The sequence below is a fragment of the Cryptotermes secundus genome, unplaced genomic scaffold, assembly GCF_002891405.2.
Source record: "Cryptotermes secundus unplaced genomic scaffold, Csec_1.0 scaffold533, whole genome shotgun sequence".
NCBI classification, from domain to species: Eukaryota; Metazoa; Arthropoda; class Insecta; order Blattodea; family Kalotermitidae; genus Cryptotermes; species Cryptotermes secundus.
In genome coordinates, this window is record NW_019731275.1 from 193,695 (window position 1) to 218,291 (window position 24,597).

A 24,597-nucleotide genomic window follows, 5' to 3' on the forward strand; every position below is an offset into this window, starting at 1 on the left:
ATTAATTCCTGGTACTCATTTCAGTTAGAGGCTGAATCGACCCCAGGGCCATAGTGCGGCTGGAAGGATTAGGTCAATTGAAAAAAATCCAATGACCTCATCGGGACTTGAACCCGCGACCTCCCGGCTTGTAGCATAGTGCCTCGACCACTACGCTACCCCGACAAAGAATTTATACAGATTTTAATGTGTCAACATTAGAAGAACACCTGTGCATTAATACCTAGGCCTGATCCTTACTTTCCATGAGGTTTTCCGACCAAGCGTTCGCGCCAGATTTATCATTATCCTCGCACTTCACTTGCTACAAACCCCACCAATCTCATTCGTCTTGAGTTGAACACCGCCCTCACTATATTAAACGCACAGTACAAATTATGAAGTGCCGTATTATTTTATAAACTCTTTTTATCCGTCCTTTTTTACTTTATTTTTCTTAGGTCCAAATAGTCTGCCCCTTTTTCTCAAAGACATTCGATCCACGTTCTATGAGTATATTCATATCCAAAAACCGAGCTTCACAGTCATATATACAAAACAGAAAAAATTATAGTTTCAGTCTTCATTCTTTAAACAAGACGAGAAAATTTATATAAGATCTTTAGCCGCCGTCCCGTGTGACTGAGAAAAGGTGTTTTTTTTTTAATTTTTCACCCTTTACATATTTCGACCAAAACGACAATCTTAAGTTAAAAGATATAATATTTTTAACTATGACATGGTAATAGTAGTTTCCATGTGTTGATAATATCCTTCTGATGATGGTCGTTTTGACGGAAACATGTAAAGGATGAAAAATTAAAAACACAACTATTTTCAAACACACTGAACAGTGGTTAAAAATCTTATGCAATTAATAGTGTGATGGACCAGGATGAACCAGATGACAAAAGATTAAAAATCTGGACTTTTTTTCTAACAGTTATTTGGAGGATAAAAACTGTTTTCGGTTTAGTTACGTCATTTCAGTTTGTGGCTCTTTCCTCACTTAGGTCAAATAATTCCAGCACTGTTTCTTTTGGTACATAAATATATGGATAACACATCAAAACTCACCAATATTTGAAAAAATTGGAGAGAGCAGATTTGTCTGGGTCTCCTTCCCCATTCCTTTCGATGCTGTTGGCGAGCTGCTCAAATAGTGCTGGGTCCATACTTGTACGTTTACAGGGGGCAGTCACAGTTATTGAGCGGACACTATAAGCACCGATTCTTACGTACTTATGGGCAGGAGTAGCACAGTTACTGAGCAGACACTATAAGCACCGATTCTTACGTACTTATGGGCAGGAGTAGCACAGTTACTGAGCAGACACTATAAGCACCGATTCTTACGTACTTATGGGCAGGAGTAGCACATTCGACAGTGCAGAGGCGAAAGTTGTGTTAAGTTATCGCAGCAACAAACGATTTTGATTATCGGCCGCGCAAGAAATGCTGTTAGTTAATCCACGGTGTAACATCGATGTGTCCCTTTTATCTTTCTTATTAGTGGCGGCATCGGGTATCTCAGCACTCTCTATTGACACGTACAGGTATTAATAGAGTCAACATTGTGACCGAACATTTGCCAAGAGATAACCTGGCTACTCTCTCTCTCTGTTTCGGTCGACATAGCATGTGCCAACCGCAGATACGTTTCTACGTAAGCATATTTGTCAGAAACAGATCTAGCCTATCGCCAGGATAATGTGGTATACTCGTACATACAGACTGAAAACGGTCCACATATTCCGACTTTTGTTCATTACCGTGTTCACGAGTCCTCCACTGGTCCCTATGCTGAGCCAGATCAATCCAATCTACACCATCCTATCCTATCTGTCTAAGATCCTTTTTAATATTGTCCACCCTCCTATGCCTTGGTTTTCTCAGTGGTCTCTTTCCTTCTGGCTTTCCCACCAATATCCTATATGCATTCTTCTTCTCCCCCATTCGTGCTACATGCCCTACCTACCTCATCCTGCTTGACTTGATCATTCTAATTATACTTAACATCCAGGCCCGAGGCTTTTTGAACATTTTCGTAACAAGGTTATTATTTACTGTAAGTTTTTAGCCTCACGCCCAACCCCAAAGCTGGAGAACCACCCCTTGTCGGCTATCCGCGACTGCTTATTCAATATATTCGCAGCTTCCCTCCATACCTGGAGGGCGTCTCCTCCAACCGCAACCTGAGGACGCGCCATGCCGTGGTGACAAGGGGCTCACCTACGAGTAAATGATTAATTTATTTAAAACTGACTTATCTTAAATTAAGTTTCTGAACTCTTAACACGTTAAATTAACGAAGGAACTAAATGTAAACAAACTGCACTTGGTGTATTTGAGATGGGCAGTTAGGAAAATAAAGTGAAGAGAAATTGTTAGAGTAAAGGATAAACTAGACATTGTAAATACTATGCAGAAGAACAGAGAAGAAGCTGTTATATTGGACGTCCAACGAATGGCAGATGAAATCTATGATCTGAGCTCATATCCGTGGTTAGGAACAGTTCTGTTTTCTGGGATATATATAGCCGTGTAATCTGTTTAAAGTCAACCGACTTGCTACCTGTTTCAAGCTGGTTTCTTGCTTGTCTTATCTTTCGACCCTGAAGATGAAATCAATATGTTCCTCCCAAACGTCAGTTGACTATCAACGGCCTACATGGTGTTATATCCCAAAAAATGTAACCAAAAATAATAATGAATGCGCACCTATGAGGAAAAAGTAAAGGGAAGACAAAGAAGAAGCTGGATATAAGGAATGTGGACTGGACACTGACAGCTAGAACAATGGACGTACACGGTGTGTACAGGATCCGTTAGGACTCCTTTTTTTTCTGCCCTGCAATGCCATCTGTTGGCGAGTTGTGGAGTTAAGATTCTTGAAGTTTCAGCTGTGGCTGTCTATAATTTCAAAGTGCAAGCTTCGCTGCATCATGTGTTCTGACCTTGAATGTAACAGTACTGTTCTGACGCTCGTCAGAAAATGGCGGTTGAACAGAGAGCCAACATAAAATTTTGTTTGAAGTTAGGCAAAACAGCCGGAGAAGCGTATGAAATGATGAAAAGTGTGTACGGTAGTGATTGTTTGAGTCGCTTGAACATTTTTCGATGGTATGCTGTATTTCGTGACGGCAGGGAGGACATTGAAGACGCTCCACGTACATCAACGCCGAGAATAAGTCGCACTGAAGAAAATGTGAAAAAAGTGATCGAAATCCTTGCATCAGACAGGTGTGTTCCTGCAAGACTCATCGAGGAGCTTTTGGGAATACCAAAAAGTACTGTCCATCACATTTTGACCGAGGATTTTGGCAAACGGGAGGTCTGTGCGCGGTTTGTACCGCACGCGCTGTCGGGTGATGAAAAGCATGCCACAGTGGAACACTGCAAACACATGTTACGGTCGGCCCAAAGTGATACAAAATTTACAAAATCGATTGTTACTGGTGACGAGACATGGTGTTTTCAATATGAGACTCTCACAAAGCGGCAGAGTGCAGCGTGATTGAGCCCAAAGGAGCCGAAACCAAAGAAAGCGCGCATGCAAAAGAGTCGAGTAAAGACATTGCTAACCGTTTTCTTCGATTCCAAAGGAATCATTCACAAGGAATTTCTGCAGAAGGTCAACAGTGAATTCCGATTATTATTTCGGAGTCCTCAATCGTTTGTGGGCGAGAATTCTTCGAATTCTACCTGAATATCGAGAGCAAGTTTCCTGGTCGCTCCTCCACGACAATACCCCACCACACAAATCGAAAATCATGCGCGATTTATTGGCCGGAAAAGGGATCACAGTCCTTGATCATCCTTCGTATTCGCCAGATTTGGCTCCAGCAGATTTCTGGTTGTTCCCAGCAGTTTAAGTTGGCGATGAAAGGAGACTGTCACGACACTATCCAGGACATCCAAAGGGAATGTACCGCAGTTTTAAATGCGATTACACAAAGGGAGTACAGTGACTGTTTTCGAAAACTTTTCAATCGATTCCAGCTATGTATTGATTCAGAAGGAGACTATTTTGAATAAAAAGAGTGAAATTTTGAAAATAATTCACATCTTGTATTTTTAATGAACACAGTCCTAACAGAACCTGGACACACTGTATACGTGTGGCTGTGTGTGTTGAGGAAGAAATGGGCAAACATGAAGGAGCTGAGAAATACGTAAAAGTTTCAATTGGAAAATCTGCAAATAAGTGATAATTTAGTAGAACTAGGTATATGTGGTAGCAAGAAAATAAAAAATCCGTAGTCCGCAAGCGAACTATACCGACTGAGCGACCACCGCTTGTTGGCGAAGTTAGTGCCAATTTTGCGGAAAAAGGGTGTCACGTGGTCAGCGCAACGGATCCCCACGGCCGTTATCTCGGTTTTCTAGACCGTAGCCGCTATTTCCTTTAAATGGCTCCTCAATTATCCTAACGAGGCTGAGTGGACCCCGTTCCAGACCCATTACTTCTCAGAAAATCTGGTAGCGCCGGGGAATCGAACCCAGGACCTCTGGATCTGCAGGCAGGAACTCTGACCACTAGACCACAGAGGCGATCAGCATGATATTAAAGTGGATCTTAAAATAAATAGCGTGAGAGAGGAAGTGGATTTATCTGGCTCAGGCTTTGAGTTCAGTAGCAGGCTCTGCTGAACTTGGTGGCCCTAATGAATATTTGGGTTTCACAGAAGGCCAGTTGAGCTACTCTCAGCTTCTCATGAAGGCATCTGCCCCTGTATAGTTGACTTCTGATGCGAATGTGTCTGGAGGATGTAGGATAATTCCCGCTGGGGTCAATGTTAGGGTTGCTGGGAACTCTTGCTGTGGCTTCGGTTTGAAGCACCAACAAAGCACGTGTCTGCTGTGCATATCCGGTGCTGGTTCCGCTCACAGTCCCCGGCATTGCGGATCTGCGACACCGATAGGTTTGGAATATGCGGCAATGTGCATGATTCGCATTCGGGAGGTACGCTGTTCGAACCTTCATGTAAAGTATGAGCTATATTATAGCGATACGAACCAAAATCAGAATTTCCAACCACTTTCATTTGACCTCCGAAACAACATTTCATCGAAATATATTATTTCAGAGATGGAACGTGTTAACTGTAGGACAGACTCGACCTCCCCACTTCGTGCAAAGAACGCCAAACACCGCATATAAAAAGAACCTAAGCCATGCAAAGAATGCAGAGTATAGTGATTGAACTCCCTAAGCCAGTTTATTTACATTGCCACAGCTGCATAACCGCATGATGCACCACAAACAGTGACCTACTCTTGTTCCAGTTGCACGCGTAACTATTCCTTGTAAATGCCATTCTTCGTTTATGTAACGACTATTTCAATAACTCAGATGATATGACACCGAAGGATGTGGAAGGAAGCGAATGTGGCCGAGTCTGAGGTACTTTTCAGACATTTGCGTCAAGGAACCGAGGAATACGACGAAAATCTCTGCGAGATGAGCCTGTCTCCGGCCCGAGATGGGAACCCAAAGAAGAAGCAAGTGTGTAGCCCACTTGACCCGACTTTCGGTCTGCATATGCTAATGATTTCACGTCCTCTCTGCACACGCCATAATTCTCTCAATGGATTTGTGGCTCCAAATTTGTTTCGTGTTTATGCAGTTCTACAACGCTGGAGAAACTTTTGAAAATATTTGCTATCAAGGAATAACAGGATGACGATTAATGGTGAATAGGCAGTGATGCAATATATCGATTCTAAGATAATTTAAAGACGCTCTTTCAACCTTTTAGGATATTTAGCGATCATGAATGATGAGAAGGTAATGATATGAAAGAGAGGTCCTGACTTATATGAAGGGACTACAATGAGATTACCATAGAGGGACTGAGGGAACCATGAGAATTTCAATTAGGATACGGTAATTCTTCTCGGATTCAAACCGGGTACCTCTCGAACTTAAGCTCAATGTCCTATCATTAAAACAACGTGCTCAGTGGATGGGATGTAGAAGACTATTATCCTGGTCTACTTTATGTATTAGCCCGGTAATTTACGGGACTGAAGGATACGTAAACCCTCAGTCAAGGCAATAGTCTTGGCCCAGGTTCGAACAGCGTACCTCCTGAATGCGAATCATGCACATTGCCGCATATTTCAAGCCGATCAGTGTCGCAGATCCGCAATGCCGGGGACTGTGAGAGGAACCAGCACCGGATATGCACAGCAGACACGTGCTTTGTTGTTGCTTCAAACCGAAGCCACAGCAAGAGTTCCCAGCAACCCTAACATTGCCCCCAGCGGATATTATCCTACATCCTCCAGACCCTCCAGACACATTCGCATCAGAAGCCATGAGAACAGGGGCAGAGGCCTTCATGAGAAGCTGAGAGTAGTTCAACTGGCCTTCTGTGGAACCCAAATATTCATTAGGGCCACCAAGTTCAGAAGAGCTTGCTACTGAACTCAAAACCTGAGCCAGATAAATCCAGTTCCTCTATCACGCCATTTAAGATCCGCTATAATATCAAGCTACCATTTATACCTAAAGTAAGTAAAGTAAAGGTATCCCTGTATCAGGCCGTGGAGGCCCATAGGGTTGTGAGATGTTGAGGTTCCCATATTTTCTAGAAAATCGGCTCATAGACGGCTGTAAGGTTGTCAGCCCTACGCGCCGGCCGCCGTTTACCTCGAAGGACATTCCAAGAATATTCCTGGTACTCATTTTTGTTAGAGGCTGAGTCAACCCCAGGGCCACAGTGCGGCTGGAAGGATTAGGTAAATTGAAAAAATCCAATGACCTAAACGGGATTCGATCCCGCGACCTTCCGGCTTGTAGCATAGTGCCTCAACTAACTACGCTACCGCGTGGCCCCATCATTTATACCTATGTCTCCTAAATGATTTCTTATTTACAAGTTTTCCAACTGGTATTAACTGGTATTTGAAAGTCAGAAATGGGTGGCACGAGTTCTGCTACTGCATTTTCCAGGCATGTGCAAATCAGAAATAACGAGAATACGAAACCATGGAAATTCCGTCTGATGTAGAGGCGAAAAGCTACGTCAGCCAAGGAAAAGAATATTATAAAGATTCCATAGAACCGAGCATGGGGAAACCCACCCCTTCCAATAACAACATTAAAATTTATGAAATTAAATTCGGATCGAAATTAAAACGAAATAAATAAATTTCAGTGGTCATTTTCGAATGAAATCCTTATTATATTACTTCTTTTGCAGTACCATCATGTGTCAGTCGTGCATTAATAATTTTCAAGATGTTGTTAGTTTTTAATTTTGTCGGAACGCCATGCCATGGGAGGCCACAGCAAGGACATAGTCTGTTGCTTCGTACCATAAACAATACCAATATAGCAACCGTGCAAAGTACTCAAGTGGTAGCAATACTGTCACTCATTGTAGGGTCCTGAAAATCTATGTCAAAAGTAGACTTAGCAACTTCTACCATGTTCATTTTTGTTTATGTAAAGTGTCGCTTACTCAAATCTTTGATATTAAATCTGATATGTGATTGGTATAGAAATTTTTGCTAGAAAATTTCTTTTGCATAAAGATGAAAGATCAATTTACAGGTTAATTTGTAATTTACACTAGCTGTGATATAATAACCTATTAAGAAAGTAACGTAAAGTTGTACTTAACTAATTAAGCACTACGCTATGAAGACGTATGGAGTGGATGTATAGATCCACGTTTTCTTGACCTCGGCACTAGTAGGAGGTGAGTGGTCAGCTTCACCCCCCTGCCACTTTACCCCCAGGGAAAGAGCCCACGGTACCCATTGGATAGGAGGCTGGGTGGGCCCCAGAGCTTGTTTGGACGACAAGGAGAAGAGAAAATTCTTGACCCTACAGGGACTCGAACTCCGACCCCTCGGTCGTTCAGCCCGTAGTCAGTCGCTATACCGGCGGAAAAGTTCCCGTCCTTCTAACTTTCATTTACAAGGCACTGAAGTTTTACAACATCTCAAAATTCCAAAGACGTCGGGAGCCACGGAAAACTGGGAACTGACAGTTCAGTTTGTCGGAAACTGAGCAGACAACTGCCGACTTCATCATAATGCTGACACCGGTATATACATGCAGCTTTCTGCAAATGCTGCGAGCGGGTAGCAACTCACGAGGAATGCTATCATATTTCTCATTCACTAGTTTTTAACCTCTTCCATGCTTAACAGCAGATATACGTATCACTTAAAAATGCTGGCCTCTTGGTCTGAATTCTGATATCACTGAAAGGAACATAGGCCGCCAACTATCCATAGCTAAAGCCAACAATTGGCAGGCTTATCAAGACGTAATAAAACTATACTGAGGGTTTGTAGGGTTCAAGGTTACAATCTTGGGGGAATATGGCGCGGTGTAGCGTGGCAGATGGAGACCGACGTTTAGGGATGCACCATATAGTTCTGTAAGTGCAGTGCTTCTACTCTGAAGATGGAGGTAACAGGTTCCTGCAAATCGTCGGTATCTGTGTACCAGACTACATGGCGTCATATCACAGAAAGCCATAATCCTAAGGAGACTTCTTTGAATAAATGCCAGCAAGGAAACGGTTCAAAATGGAGACATTTTCGAAGAACATCAGCGGTACACAATATTCTGTAGAAGAGTGTACTCGTATTTATCTGTACAACATACACGTACTTATCACAGATGTCTTAAGTATAGCCCCTCCCCCCAACGTAGCCTGAGAGAAGTCTTGAATGTGAGTCAGAGATTAAAAGACATACGTTACAGTCTGAATGAACGAGACAAGTGATCATTAACATTCTTTTCTATAGCTGAAACAACCTACTGAACAACCCTCCTCCACAATTTATTCCAGACTCTCGATACAAATTTTTGTCGTCACAGGCTTAGTACTAATTTATCGTCAGCCGTGCATTTAATATATCCACGAATATACTTGAAAACATTTGTAAAAATTATCATCCATTTTCTTAAAAATTCACATTAGATTTCTCTGTACATAGCCTAGCCATGACATAATCCGAACATGTGGCAGAGGAGAGGTCCCAGTGCCGACACTATTAAACACTAAAGATATTCTTCGTTAACAAGACCGTTGTTCCTAAACGCTGTTACTCGTTAGTGACAAGATGCTAATAAGCCGGGCTATATGATATTTATTCTTACCTGGTGGTGTCCAAACTCCGATGGGAAGGTTCCTTCTTCAGACAACGAACAATAACGGTCCAACCGACAGAAACACTGACACTGAACACTGTATAATTGACTTTTCACTACACTTTTTGGGGAGCGCTTACTTGGGGATCTAGGTCAACACGGACTGTGGTGCGACTGAACATACTCTGCAGACGGACAGCTTGCGTGCGCGGGATATATGAGGTTACGTCATTTGTATGCGGCAGCAACTTGTTAGCGGAACAGCGGATACTTGTGGCAATTAATTGCCAAGGCTAATATTTAATAGCTTATTAATACGCAATAGTGCACATGTCTCGCAAACTCTTCAATCCAAAACATTCTCCAAAATGCACTCTTTACTATTGTGCGTATAGTCGTCACGTTCGTTTGTTGCTGACACGAATTCCCTAATGCAAAGCTGATCACATTACACAAAGTGACAAATTATTTCATTGTATTTCGTTAAATATGTGTCGTAACAGCTGTATTTAATAATTAATATTCTGTGGCTTGAGCAAAGCAATAGATTTTACATAAATCCTACTGCAGAACGTATTGTTTGAAGCACTGTATAGTACTCGATTTGCCAAATGTGTGCTTGTATGCTCAAGTTTAAAAATCAGTGATGGGTGTTTCAGTTCTGAGTCTGGGATTCGAGATGTTTGTGAGAGCATATTTTTATTATACAAGGAGCTGCTGCCATCTGCATTAACTAGTGGACTTCATTTGAAAACATGCAAATCCAAACAAATTTTTAGGATTTCCATTTAAGAAAATTAAAATAAGACTGAGCCAGTCAATTGGTCGCGCAGTCTAATGGCTGAAATGTCTTTGGTCGCTCGAACCCTGGGATCGAATCCTACTTAAGGCATGGATGTATGTCCTCGTCTTTTCTGTTTGTATTGTCCAGTGTAGGTAGCAGCTACGCGACCGGCTGAACTCCCGTCCAAGGAGTTCTACCCATAACATTCGCAGTTTCTGATTAATTTTGAATAGGAACGGTTCAGAGGACTAATCTGTCAAAAAGAGGAAGAAAATGAGAACTAAAACGGTACTTCGACAGAGTACGCTCATTTTCCAAACTCATTCATTGCTATTTACGTATCTACATTTATTTCCTCGATGTTCATTTACTGCAAATACGAATCTATCTTAAGAGTATAAAGCTAATTATGTTGTGGCGTATTTGCTCAAAGCAACAACTGTGGAGGCACAGAAACAACCGTTGCTAGGTAATCGCCTGTACAGACGTAACAGAGGAACGCGTCACGTACGCTGTGACGTCAAGCAACAACAGAGGAGGTGTTACAAGCTGCGTTCTTTGTGGGGTCCGCGCCGCGCTCGTTGCTTCGCAAGTGTGCAGTAAACACATCTCTGCAGCAGTGAATCAAAATGCAATAATAGAAGCGGTGTTTTTTGTGGGCCTGCCCCGAGGCTATATAACTAGGACCTCTCACAGCTAAATTAGAATTGAGTTCCGGAGTTTGCAGTTGCAGCAGCGAATTGGGTTTCCGGAGTTGGCAGTCGGCAGAATAATGGCAAGAAGGGAACCAAGCTGTGTAAAGAAGACTTCATATTGTGCTGCAGTAACAGTGAGACTGTTATGCATAAGTTTTCTGGATACGACTAGTGAAGATTGAGAAGATTTAGCGTGTTCTAGTGATTGGTAAAGCGTGTAGATCAGCAATAGCGCTGTATTACTTGTAGTTATGAGCTGACTGTATAAGGTGTCAACAAATCCAAATCCCGTCTATAAAAGTCACGCATGTACCCTATATCGGAACAATATTACACAAACGAATATTACATATATATGTATATATGCAAAACGCATAAGCCATTCATCCTAGTATGTACGACACAAAAAACGCTTTAAATGAAAGTCGTATATCTTAATGACACCTTTATTACTCATAATATACTACTTTTACGACGAGCATATTTTGGAAATAACCTTAGATTCAGGCTTCATGTAATGCAAGGGTTATACTTTAACGATACCGACAAGAACTACCTTCGCCTTAAAATTCTCAGTCTAGACCAGTGCTTCTCAACCGCCGGGCCGCGGCCCGGTACCGGGTCCTAGCATCAATTATACCGGGTTCTCGTCTTATAGAAAAAAGAATTTACCGGGCCGCGGTCTCACAGGGGTTGACAACCACTGGTCTAGACCATACTGGTAAATTTAATCAAAATCCGCTGAGGATCTTCGTGTATGAAACGACTCCCTGTTATACTCTAGTTTATGTAAAAGGTAAAAAATATCCCTGTAAGAAGCCGTGGAGGCCCATAGGGTTGTGAGACGTCGAGGCTCCCACATTTTCTAGACAACCGGCTCACAGATGACGGTGAGGTTGTCAACCTTACGTGCCGACCACCTTTTACACCAATAAATATTCCTGGTTCTCATTTCTGTTAGAGGCTGAGTCGACCACAGGGCCATAGTATGGCTGGAATGATTAGGTCAACCGAGAAATGCAATGACCTCATCGGGAATTGAACCCGCGACCTTCCAGCTTGTAGCATACTGCCTCAACCAACTGCGCTACTACGTGGCCCCTAATTTTATGCATTTAATGTAAATAACGATTCGGTTTAAAAGCCGCTATGGTCTCCACTGAGTCGTCTTCTTGTTCACTGTAAAGACTCCAGAAATTTCCAAGTGCATTTTATTAACTTTATTAGCATTTGAGCGTCGTATCGAACTCTTTCTGTTGATTGGCTGATGGTTAGTTTATATAACGTTACAGAGGTTACAATGCGTCGAGTGAGATGGAAACATGATAATGAGTGAAGAATAGGTTTGGATGGAGCCAGTCGTAACTTCAATTTACTGTCTTCACTTCCCAGCGCGTCCAATTATCGCTGAGGTTAAGAATGCGTGGAGCTTTATACCCATTCCATATTTCTCCATGGCGTGGTGCTTATGCACCTACACAACTTCATTTTGGTTGGGGGAGGGGGGTAGCTCTTTCTTGGGGTTAAATCGACAGAAGCATGAAGGTGGTCACCTCCGTTTAACACCGGCGTTAGGAATGCGTGTGAGCTCTGTCTCACTGCTCTTACACTTCATCTTTATTGCGGTCGAGTGACTCTATATTTTATCCTTTTGCTTTCGCCTTGAGAGCCTGAGGTGAATCATGAGAAACATCATCCATAATAGCCAGCAATCCGTCCGAGACAAGAATGTCGTCGGGTACCTCCCGAACAAAAGTATCATCGCTACACCACCCAGCTGTTTCTTTCTTCATGACTTATTTGACGCCGCCCTCAGTAACTCGGGGGTTATTTAACGACAGTCAGTAACTCATGCAGTCTGCTTGCTATGACATCGAACTGACTGATGAATGACAGGTGATGCAGAGCGAAATAGGCGTGATCTAATTGACGGTAATGTCCCAGAATTCTTCTGTAGGGACTGAGGAAAATCGTGAAACACATCAGGACAGACGGTCACCCGCCGAGATTCGAAGCTCGCACCTCACGATTACAAGTTAGAAGAGTTATGCTTCAGCCAGATTATACAATTATATATTTTTCACTATGGCTTTACGAAATATATAGAAATGGACGTGAAGGGAAAAGCTTGGTGGTTAGGAAGTGAGATAATGTGGAGAGGCAAGGATAAGCAAAAATAAAGAGCGGCTCCAAAGCCAGTTAACCTAAAACATTCTCTCGGATTAACGGGAATATTCAGATTTTATACCTGTCAGTCAATTTCTAGACGGTGTCACGGTGTTGTGAGTTGTGCACTGAACATAGAGGATCTTCTTTCCAACAGGTTTTTGAATTTAGTAAATGTACTTAAAACGCATTTTAGTGTACATCTGACTGATCGGTTAACTGAATTTTGGGCCACCTGCAGTTATTACCGCATTTCTCAACCACTGTGTCAAATAGTCTGAATTTAAAGGCCTCGCTGCAAATATAATCACAGTTTACAAAGTGTGGTGATAGCAGTGAGTTCTTGGTTTGTCATTTCTATCATCCGTGGCTCCTCTCTTCTGTTAACTATCTGCTATTATTAATGTCTTTATGCTGGAGTTTTATATTAATTGTGTAAGTAAAATGTAAAGTTGTCCCTGTGCTTAACTAATTAAGCACGACGCCATGAAGGCGTCATGAGTAGTACAGATTCACATTTTCTTGACCTCGAAACTAGCTTGAGATGAGTGGTCAACTTCAAGCCCCGTCCGCTTTACCCCCGCGGAAATAACTTCCGGTACCCATTGGATAGGAGGTTGGGTGGATCCCAGAGCCGGTCTGGACGACGTGATAGCGAGTACGCTATCCTGGCTCTATTAATGTTGTAGGCCTAACATAATATTTATACTCATCTGTTAACGAATAGGCTAATTTTTATATTTTTCATTATCGTACATATTTCGGATCTAGCAGTGTGCAATGCAATATTTGGCATATTCTTGTACATAACACGCATATTTCAGAATAGCTACTTTTAATGCAAATATTTTATTTTTCATTCCTGTCATTTATTACCGCGTTCCTAAAAATACTGTTTATCTGTTAAATTTATCAGTGAACTGTCACTCATATTACAAATCAATTTTACGAACGAAAAGCATAACAAATATGCAGAATAAATGAACTTACTTTTTATGCATTAATATGCGCACGCAACATGACACGGTGTGACGTTAAGATTCCGCACCAACATTAAAATGACCTTATATATAAATACGAAATATTCGCAAATTAATGTTAAAACCACTAAACGATACCTCAGTTATGTGAACAAGAACAAAGCACGTGAAGGGCCAGGCGCCGCGCTCCGGCCTTGACTCACCCAACTGTCACCTTGCTGCGTGGCGGACATTATCTACTCACCTATTTTTGTGAGTGACGACGGATGACTATAACCGAAATAATTCTGTAACCAAAATATGGGCCAACTCGACTCGAACATGTGAAGGGAGCGCGGATAGGAGTTGATTACGTTTCTTGACTGCTTCCCGGGAAATCCACTTCAAAATTGTTTCGAAATTTCATACCGACGATCTGAAGTGACACGAAATCTAGTTCTCGTTTTCACGTGTCTCCCTCACTGAGACAGTATTCTTCCCCTTATTCTCGTCAGGGAAGGCGGCTAACATTACTGAAGTCTTTCGTGTTTTCCTAAGTCCTTCGAAGCACATGCTTTGAATAGTGCCCTACAGGAATCACGACCCCTTCATTCAACATCGTACCCATATGGTGTAAGGGTGATTCATGCTTCGATTTTCGGTCACAGAATCGGCTGTCCTAGGGGTTTCGAGGTTTTCTTCAGCCATTCCTGACAAATGTAAGGGCAGTACATCCATTTCTGCTCACAATTAGGTCAATATAGCTTATGCAGTTGAAAATGTCTCCAGACGAAGAAACAAGAAACACAGACGGTAGTTTAAAGACTGCAATTAATTGATGTGCTTGACAAGGTTTGCCTCATTCCCTGGCTGTGAACTGCATTTCAGTTTCGAAAATGCGCATTCTGATGTGCCTCCAGGCTTGCTTGCCTATTTCTGAAACACCAGAGTTGTTCCCGGAATGCGGGTGTGCGCCTGGTCACTCCGCGAGGACATCTCGTGCTTGTGAGGTCTACACGACAGCAGTAATGAAAAACTTTTGTCTTACTAGGCGGTCAGTCATTGTGTCATATCTCTAGGGATGTAAAGCTAAACATGCTTATACGTAGGTCGTACCGAAAGTCATGAGCAACTTTTTTTTTTGCATGAAACCTGGGAACAGCAGACCAAAGAGAGTATGGTGGTAGGTGGACCCAGCTGTTGTGTTAACCTTGAGTGTCTTGTGACGTCAATAGCTTGCATCACGTGACCAGTATCACTCCTAACAAAATGGCCGACAACGATATGTCGTTTCGCCAGCGTGCTGTCATCGAATTTCTTGTGAAAGAGGAAATTCCTGCTGCAGAAATTCACCAGAGACTTCAGCGTGCTTATGGAAGTGTGTGCATGGGTGCGAGCAGTGTTCGAAGATGATTTTTTGCTCTGTATTGTTACAGTGACGAAAGCTGGTTTCACAATTTCGAGCCTGAAACGAAACGGCAGAGTATGGAATGGCACCATTTGCATTCTCCATCAAAAAAGAAGGCAAAGACAGTGCCATCAGCTGCGAAGGTGATGGGCACAGTCTTCTGGGATGCAGAGGGGTTTATTCTGGCCGAATTCCTGAAACGTGGGCAAACCATCAATGCTGCTCGTTATGTCCAGACGCTACACAAGCTCCGTCGTGCATTGCGCGATAAACGTCCGGGACGAAATATCATCATCCTGCATGACAACGCTCGCCCCCACGCCGCTCGCCTCACATTGGAAGCAATTGCAAAGATGGGGTGGGAAGTTCNGTAGTTACTATAGGATTCTGACGATGGTGTATAACACACTGATATATTGGGTTTTTGGACTTTATCCATCGTCCTGGTTTTTAAGATAACTAATAAAAACACGACGTTTCGGAAACTGGATCTGTTTCCGTCCTCAGGTGAAGGAAAACACCTATTCTGTTGGGTCCGTTAGAAAGAGCTAGCCTCAATCACTGGATCACAGAATAGGTGTTTTCCTTCACCTGAGGACGGAAACAGATCCAGTTTCCGAAACGTCGTGTTTTTATTAGTTATCTTAAAAACCAGGACGATGGATAAAGTCCAAAAACCCAATATATCAGTGTAGTATATTAAGAGGCCTGAAAATGAGTTCTCCATCTTCATGATCGAAAAATAAGCCAAGCAAGAAATGAATATGACTCAGGTAGCACACAGAACTACCTGCTTCATGCTGTTTGCTACCCGCTTCATGTGGGTTTCTTGTCTGGCTTATTCTTCGAGCCTGAAGGAGGCATCGACATTTTTTTTTCTTCTGAAATGTAGGCTGACTTTCAACATACTACACAGCGCGATATCCCAGGAGACAGAACTCTTCAAAACGACTGCTGTGAGAACCTCAAATCCTTCAGACCTCAATACATTTAAATATTTATTTTATCCGCCCGCCGACGTACATCTGCCACGACTGTCGCTCGAGCTTGAGTTCTTTATCTCAGGATACGGGTGCTTCGGAAATGGGAGTGGAACACATTTCGGGGTTAATAAATCAGGGATCTCCAGAACACACCGTGTACTGCAGTTTTAATTTAAAATTTCATTCGATGATCAATATTTACACTGTCCTCCAAGCTAGCCGCTCCGTCCATCCTACTCGCTACCGCTACTGTAAAACACTTCTCTGTTCCCTGTTTACATTTCAACAACCGTCCTCCTCCGCTCCCTATAACCGACTGCCCTCTCTTTACAAGTTCCCCAGCGAGCATAAAACAAAACAAGAAAAATTACATGAGAAAGCGAAGGGTCGAGCCCGACATCTGTCCTACATTCGTAGTTTTCGAGATGCCCATAAACCTCTGTAGGTCTTCAAGGCACACGAGCAGGGAACCCAAGATTCCTCCTGGACGGTCAGTTCATGGGTTTATGACACTAGGAGCAAACAGGCGAGGTCAGGGACAATAATGACACCCTAAGCCTAAGGAGGACAATACCTGAATTACAACTAGACGGTGCCGGGATGGTATCTCGCCAGAGGAGCGTCTCTCATGGTGTGAAAAAACGCACAAGTTTTTCATTCCCTTAATTAAAATAATTTTGGCGAGGGACGTACGGTTATATCATATTTTTAATTGAAATCACAAGTCATAAATTTCAACTACTTATCAATTCCTTCCCCATCATTTCCAAATCAAAATCATACTCACAGCCACCCCATCAACCATAACAATATAACCTATGGAAATAAAAGATGTTAAATATACGTGTATATATTATTATATGATATACGTCCCCTCGTTGGTGTCTCCACCTTATCGTGGTGAGGGGGTTTGAGTATGCCAAGGACCCTGAGAGCTATACCAGCGGTACCGTAGCTACTGGCAGGGCCTCCCTTGCTGGACAGGTCAAAGGGTAGGCATCAGACGAAGAGAGACACCAAAAACCAAAAACTTATGCCCGAAGCAGCGTCATCAGCAGCGACTTGAAGCACAGAGCAAATGATGCTCGAGATGGTTCAAGTTCGTATAGCAACAGGCGTGACCAGAGTGGTTTGAACGGCTGTTGTACTGCGATGTGGAAAGCAAATGGAAAAACTACCACCTTATCATGTTTCCTGGATAGTCTCTTTCCAAAAACAGAGACACCATGTATACAAACCAGAAGACGAGGAAGAAGACGTAAGAAGATTCTGGATGACCTTGGGGACAGAAGAGGACATTTTTATTTTTATTTGAAGGAGAAAGCTCTAGATCGCATTAAGTGGAGGAACTGTTTTGGAAGAGACTGTGGACCTGTCCTCTGACAGATTACTGATGAATGAATGAATGAAATATGTTGTTATATGTCAAGAATGACTCAGACAATCAGTCAGATATTAGGATAAACGCAGTGGGATTAAATTGATTTAAACAAGTCTGACAAACTGGTAACAGAACCCTGTATTCAACATGACATTTGTGACTTGTGTGAAGGAGGTACCCAGTTCAGATCTTGGCTGGAGTACCAACTATGCTGACCGAGATTTTTCATAATTATTCTCAGTTCCCCCATGCAAATTGTGCAAAAATTACTGAATTAGATCATGACCACTTCCTCCCACATCTGTTCATTATTCACCAGTGTCTAATGATTTTACATTATACAGTCCGAGTTACTGATAGCATCATTAAATAAATATATAGTTATTTTTAGTTTAGTTATTTAGAGAGGGTAGGTTTCCCCATGCACCGCGACCTGTTTGATCTATTGTGCTTCCCTCTATGATATTCTACCAGTCTCTATACCCTACCGATAAATGGTGTGTACCATTAGTCCCGCCGAGCAAGCGAGTTCGGCCACTTGCTTAGCGGTGTCTCTAATGCTTCCCCCAACTATGAGAGGCCTTAGAGACTATTGTTGGGCGGGAAACGTCCTGGGATTTGGCTTAGTGATCCCCTTTGGGGATATGAGGTCCTTTTACGTGCCGTAAAATTACGACACGGGACACACGGCTTAAAGTCCCTCCCAGGGGACTTGTTCCCTGAATTTTTCCGCCCTTAAAAATTCGACGACCTCCGCCGGGTATTTGAACCCGCGTACCACGAGTCATGAGGTGGGAACGTTACCTCTAGACTGCGGAGGCCGCTAAATAAATATATAACATGATACTTGATATGATGCTGAACTGGTTCAGTTTACTTCATGATTCATTTCACTACAGCAAATTTCAACTTCATACCCTCATATCCATCTTCACCTACTACTTGTCCACATTCCAAGAGATTTCTATGTGTATTTCTTGTTTCTACCATTTTATTTGTATGTCCAGGTCATTTTTAACACCTTGAATTCACCACTCCTAGCAATACTAGATATCAGTTATCTACAAACTACTTTAATAATATAAAAAATCCTTGATAAAAACTCATAAACATTTATTCATGTGTCAGTAAAAATATCGTATGAAACTATAATGTAACAGTTCATATTCCATGTGATTTATAGTTGAGTCAGCACACCTTAATGGTCTCCACTCATAAAAATTATATATAATTTTTATTATGTGATCCTCATGTACATTCTTACGAGAACTAAGACACCCGTCTTAAGTTCTGTTACCACAAGAAAACATCCTAATGGTGAAGCAATTCACTCAGAGGTGAGAAACACAACTTCTGTGCCCAAGGCAAAGTGTAAAATTCTATGCTGAACCAAGGAATATGTTGTCCAAGGACAACATGCAGAGTGAGAACTGGGGCAAGGAAATTTTATGCCAAAAGGAATCTGTTGTCCAAGGACAACATGCAAAGTGAGAACTGGGGCAAGGAAATTTTATGCCAAACGCAAGGTTCCAAATTCAGGGTGAAAAGCCCATATCAGAGTTTTAGGACTGGAAGCTTAGTGGTTTGAATTATGGCCAGGGATTGGCTCCTCTGAGCTTTTCTGCAGTTGTAAATATGGCAGGAAACATCATAAAACCCACTGAGATAGCCAGCATCATCTGATATACAGTTCCTAAATATAAGGCTAATGCTCTGCTCTGCTCAGTACCAACAGTTCTCATACTTTAAGTACTTTAAGAAACACATCATGAACATGCATAATGAAACAGAAATCTTTCACTCACAAACATTATGCACATCTGGGGTATAAATTAACATATTCTTGAAGTCCACTTAATCTTTTGATACGCCATTTAAAAGCTGTTAGAAAACTTAGTTCAGATATCCCATATATTCTACAAGCGCACCAAGGGCATTAGAATTGCAAAAAGTTAAATGTCAGTTTAAAACACTAATATTTATAGCTTTTAATTGGAAAATCAATTACTTCTATATAACATACTTAAGAAATCAGTGGCATACAGTGCAATGGTTTGACATAAACAAAACCACACCTGAAGATGTCACATTAGTGCCGAAACATGTAGTGAAGAGAAAGGTGAAATTGTGTGCAATGTAAGATGGTTGGTACAAATACACATCATGACTGCAGATATTATAGTATGCAGTGATAATGCAGTATATATATGTAACATAAATTTGTTTTGTAATTAAGATTATTTTCTTTTCAAAACTATATTATATCTGTAAGTTTTTTAGTTTAAATTTAAGCTTTTTGAAATAAAAAGTTCAGTCTCTTGGGATTCATTTAGAAGGGGGCTGTATTATATGAAGTTGAGAACTGTTTTCATAATAATCATGTATCTTCCTCTAACTCACAGGAATAAATATCTGGATGCAATGTGTTAATGTTAATGGAAGTGTTAAAATAACAGCAGCAGAAATAATTGTAATAATTAACTAGTTGGCTAATTAACTCTATAAACTCTATGAAGCTAAGTCCTTCTTGAGAAGCTGCTGGTTTTTCAGCTACTCAAGAAATTTCAAACATTTTTATGAAACCCAAGGTTCAGAACTGTGTTCACAAGAGGCCTGAACCAGTCTCTATCCTGAGCCAGATGTATCCATTATTTACCAACGTAATCTATTTCTCCGAGACCCATTTTAACACTATCCTCACACCTAGTAGCAGTAGTAGTAGTAGCAGCAGCAGCAGATTTACTCACACTTTAGAATCTATTTCAACCAGTGCACAATGGAAAAAGGACAAAGGACTCAAATAATCTATCCTAACTGATTCCTCCTTGAATTGCTACTAGTTATTAGTCACCTTACAGTTTTCCAAAATCTTATTATTTACGTTAACACAGATCTGTCTGCTCTGTTCTCTGATCAGAGTTTATATTCAGCATTTCACAGTATAGATGAGCTAAAACATTCTCATAGCATATCAAGTTTGCCACAGTTTTGGATAACAACATCTTTAGTAATAATATAAACTCCATGTTCATTCTTGTAAGTTTTTAAATTGGATATTAATTTGCAAAGCTCTAGACCTTCGGTCACTTTTCCAATAACTAGGGTTCGAAAATAAGATTTGAACTCCTTCTCTTTAACCCAGATATGGAATTGTGACCCTACCATTCCACTTCCTGTCTTCTCATCAGTACCCATGCCCTTCATTCTCAGTGCTCCTTCTTCATCCCTCAGCCAAGAGTTGTCTCCTAGAAACAAACCTTTCTTATTAAAAATTGAATGACCTCCACAACCATCATTTCTTTCAAAATCCCCACCTATTATGTGACTACCAGCTACAGCTTTGAATATCTTACTGCCCTTGTAACCATAACTCAGTTCACCTGTGCACAAAGCAACAAAGTTGGCACACATTTTTGGTGCCACATCAGGCCGAAGGCGAAACACAATCCTTCCACTCATATTTCCATCAATAGCTATATCAAAGAAACACCATACCCCTTCATACAAATTATTTAATCCTTTGTTTAAAACAATTCTGGAATGGTTGGCTGCAGGAATGGACTCTGTGGATGTTGCTGGTGTACAGACAAGAGTATGGGTTTCCCTCTGGACAGAAGTGCTCCTTGGTTTATAAAATTGACTTTTACTTCCAACCTGATCATTCTTTCCAATTTTATTCTTCACCCTTTTCACTTTCTCAACCAACTGCCAGGATCCGCCAACTGTGTCCTCTTCCATACTCTTGTTCTTCAGAATGTGGTACATGAGATATGCCAGTGCTTTCTCCTCACTGCTGTCACTCCTTCCAATATCAATTACTGATTTTTGTAACGTTTCTTTATTTTTATCGTGGCCGTCCAACACAGGCAGTATATTTACATGGCACATCTGCAGTGCTGACAGAAGGTCTGACTGCTCACTGGCAACTTTCAGGCGACTCTCTGTCTCAGTTACCATGGCTGTAATATTTTTGATGGCTGACACTATGATGGAGAGATCTTCTTCATTTTGTAACTTTCTGAGGGAATTCAGTGACTCAAGTTCGGAGCATGCAACAGTGAGAGCCATGTTCTGAATGTTGATCTGTTCCTCAAGATGCTCTGCCAGGCTGGATTTCCATGCTTCATATACTGCCTGTAGGTGGGCAAGGTGTGATTCTCTGACTTGTACTTCTCTATCTAATTTCTTGCCCATGTGTTTCATGAGAGACTGGAGACGTTCATGCAGACGTTTCTTACCTGCCTCAAAGTTACAGATGTCGTGAAGAGAGCACTCAGGGCCTGCTACTTTGAGACATGTCGTACACCACACTTTCACTACCCTGTAAACATACATTAAACGGCTGTCAAGTAATACTTCAGTTTTGCAAAATTCTATCTCCTTTTCAATAAAAATGCATGTTTCACTCTTTTCTCTGTCTTTAGAAAGAAGTTTTACAACATGAAATACTGACATCTACTTCAGTGTCAAGCATTTTTTTCTGTTTATGTGGAGTCATCGTTTTCATAAGGTACTGGAATAGAAAGTCAACAGTGTGATTCAGTACAAGCTAGATAGCTAGAGTTCACTTCCTGATTGGGGTATGTACCAGTATTTTCCTATTCATCACCATGTCCATCCCGACTCCAGGGTTCAACCAACTTCTTGTTCAGTGAATACCAAAAAGAGATAACACTCATGCACACAGTGCATAGATACTTTATGGACAGTACATTAAATCTTTCATCTGTCAAATGACCAAACTGGTGATGCTCGCACATGCCAATACTGAGAAGCCCACTTCAATAACTTCTGTGCAATCTACACAAGACAAGCCATGGTGCCTCAAGGCACAATCTTGTTATTCAGATAACCATGCAATCGCTTTTAAATACTGAAACAATGAAGACAGTTCCTTATGGCCATGATTTTGCTATTCTACTCCTTGCCAGACAGTTTATGAACTTGACTGCTTCATTTTTAGAACTGGTAGTTATGTGTTCTGAACCGACAGGTTCTATTTTGTAAAATAGCATCATCCAATTTGGGAAGATAGTGACACACACTGTTGAATTTGTCATTCATAGATTCAGTTCAGCTTAAATATTATGTCTGTCCTCCATTGCTATGGCCAACACCGATTACAGAAAAACTGTCACATATTGCATAGATACAGTTCATAAATACAGTCAGTTATTATTGGCACTCTGTACCCCTATATGAAGCAGCTAGTGTTGGAGCCTGCCTACATTTTCTTTTGAACACAGACAGCATACGAATATAACGAGCCTATCTGAACATCACCTTATCTTATGAATAAGATGATGCTTGGATAGACCTGTTCTATTTATATGCTATCTCTGAATTCAAAATTAAATGATGGAAGAATATAATACAAGAGTTTGGGACAAGCAAGCATGACTGTGGTTTTTCATGGTTTTCCTAAGCCCTTCCATGCTGGGGAGTACCCAAAGTTAGGACATTACTGTTTCCTTCCAGAGCTTTTCCAATTCATTATGCAATAAACATTGGTTTTATACAGTCTAACAGTGTTTCGTTTGTTGTTTATTTTATGATGGGGTCAGTATCTTAAGGCTGTATAGTGCCAAATGGTAGGACTGACAAATAAAAACTTGGATGGAATTTGAAGCAAGAGTCTGTGGCTTGCAGTGCTGTCCCAAAATTTGCTTGTTGGGACTGAGGAGAAAAATGATGAAGTTGAGCCATAACAGCTGGTGTCCTGGCTAAGAATCGAACCAAATACTTTGAGAATACAAGACCTGAGCAATATATGAATCTGCTCAGTAACAATATTAAATAAACCATACATAAAGAATAAATAAAATATGAGCAAGCCACTTGCAATTTTCATAAAAGAAATTTTGAAAACAAACAACCCCCTCTATTCCCTAAACAGTGAAGCATGATCTCCTTTTTGATATACTGATAAAGTTGATGAGGGTAGGTGGAAGTTATATTTTTGTCTAGTATTCATGTTATAGACATCAGAATTTAATTTGAATTTATCTTTGTTGTAAACAACAAATAAGAGAAGCGATAATATGTATTGCGATTGAAGAGGTAGAATTTTTANTTCTCCAACTATGACATCTTAGAAGCTTAGAAAACTGATATTCTATACTTTCTTCAAGGAGAAAGTTGTGTTCAGGCATTATATTCCTATAAACACAAACATTCTGGAATGCAAACCATTTGCCAGGGCAGGTTACAATTTTAACATGAACTTAATGTTGAGGTCAAGTGGGTAACACTCCTGCTTTGCATTCAGAAGGTTCCCGATTCAAATTTGAGTCTGGAGACCAGTTACCCAGACTGATAACTTTTGCAATTTTTCTCAGTCCCTCCATGAAAATGCCAGAACAGTTTCTTCAAGCAGGCCATGACCACTCTCAAGACTATAACACCTGTACTGATTATGTAGGAAATTGGACTGCTCACTGTGTACTTTGTTATATTCTGAGAAATGGCACACTAGAATAATCTTGAACATATTCATACAGCCACTAGAAAATATGTCACACAGACTGTGTGCCCCTGTACTATGTTCTATGCAATGTACTGGGTGTGAAACTGTATTTGAGTTTATCAGTGTACATTATCACCGCCACCCAGTTCTCTGAATTGTTCAATTGTTCAATTTATTTACATTCCGTAAATCCAGACACAGGTAGACACCACAGTATTTGGAACAAGTCAAATACAATACAACCTATACAATAACAGTCTACTTGAAAAATTAATAAAATGACATAAATATAAGTTAAATGTACTTATGCATCACAATGTGAGTCTGTTAACAGAAACAATGTCAATGAGTACATCGCTAATAAGTAATAAGATTATAAATTATGTAGATACAAGTTAATTATACTTGTGCATCACAATATGAGCCTTCTGTCAAAAACAATGTCAGTGAGTACATTGTTAAAGGTTATAAAATATGTAAGTAAAAGTAAAAGCAAAAGTGAGCAAGCAATCTCCATTCATACATTCATAGATCCCCATAAGGGAGACTTGTGAATACAGTAAAATACAGCCAAAAACGGCAAGTGGGACAACAACAGATAAAAAGATTCTTCCAATGAGTATAATTTAATTACTAGTATACAATTATTTTATCT

The 24,597-nt window shown here is 41.0% G+C and overlaps 2 protein-coding genes and 1 long non-coding RNA gene across 6 annotated transcripts in view; 1 reads left to right on the forward strand and 2 right to left on the reverse strand.

Moving 5' to 3' along the window:
- LOC111866839 (protein FAM184A) overlaps positions 1 to 9,266 on the reverse strand; it is a 116,589-nt gene extending 107,323 nt beyond the window's left edge. The window contains exon 1 of one of the 2 annotated variants that reach the window (XM_023856152.2): positions 9,110 to 9,266. Coding sequence is in view for 1 of the 2 variants with exons in the window: in XM_023856151.2 (XP_023711919.1) it covers positions 1,057 to 1,154 (98 nt within the window). In the remaining variant the exon portion in view is untranslated. Of the gene's footprint in view, positions 1 to 1,056; positions 1,450 to 9,109 lie in introns of those variants that run through there. The other variant, XM_023856151.2, reaches the window with a different exon arrangement.
- Positions 1 to 24,597, forward strand: part of LOC111866842 — a 76,835-nt gene that overhangs the window by 46,554 nt on the left and 5,684 nt on the right. The gene's annotated exons all lie outside the window — the stretch shown is intronic.
- The window catches only part of LOC111866840, a 16,099-nt gene continuing 10,074 nt past the window's right edge, over positions 18,573 to 24,597 (reverse strand). For both annotated transcript variants that reach the window (XM_023856156.2, XM_023856155.2), the window contains exon 4: positions 18,573 to 21,797. In XM_023856156.2, the coding sequence (XP_023711924.1) occupies positions 20,438 to 21,797 (1,360 nt within the window). In that variant the 3' untranslated portion in view covers positions 18,573 to 20,437. The remainder of the gene's footprint in view (positions 21,798 to 24,597) is intronic.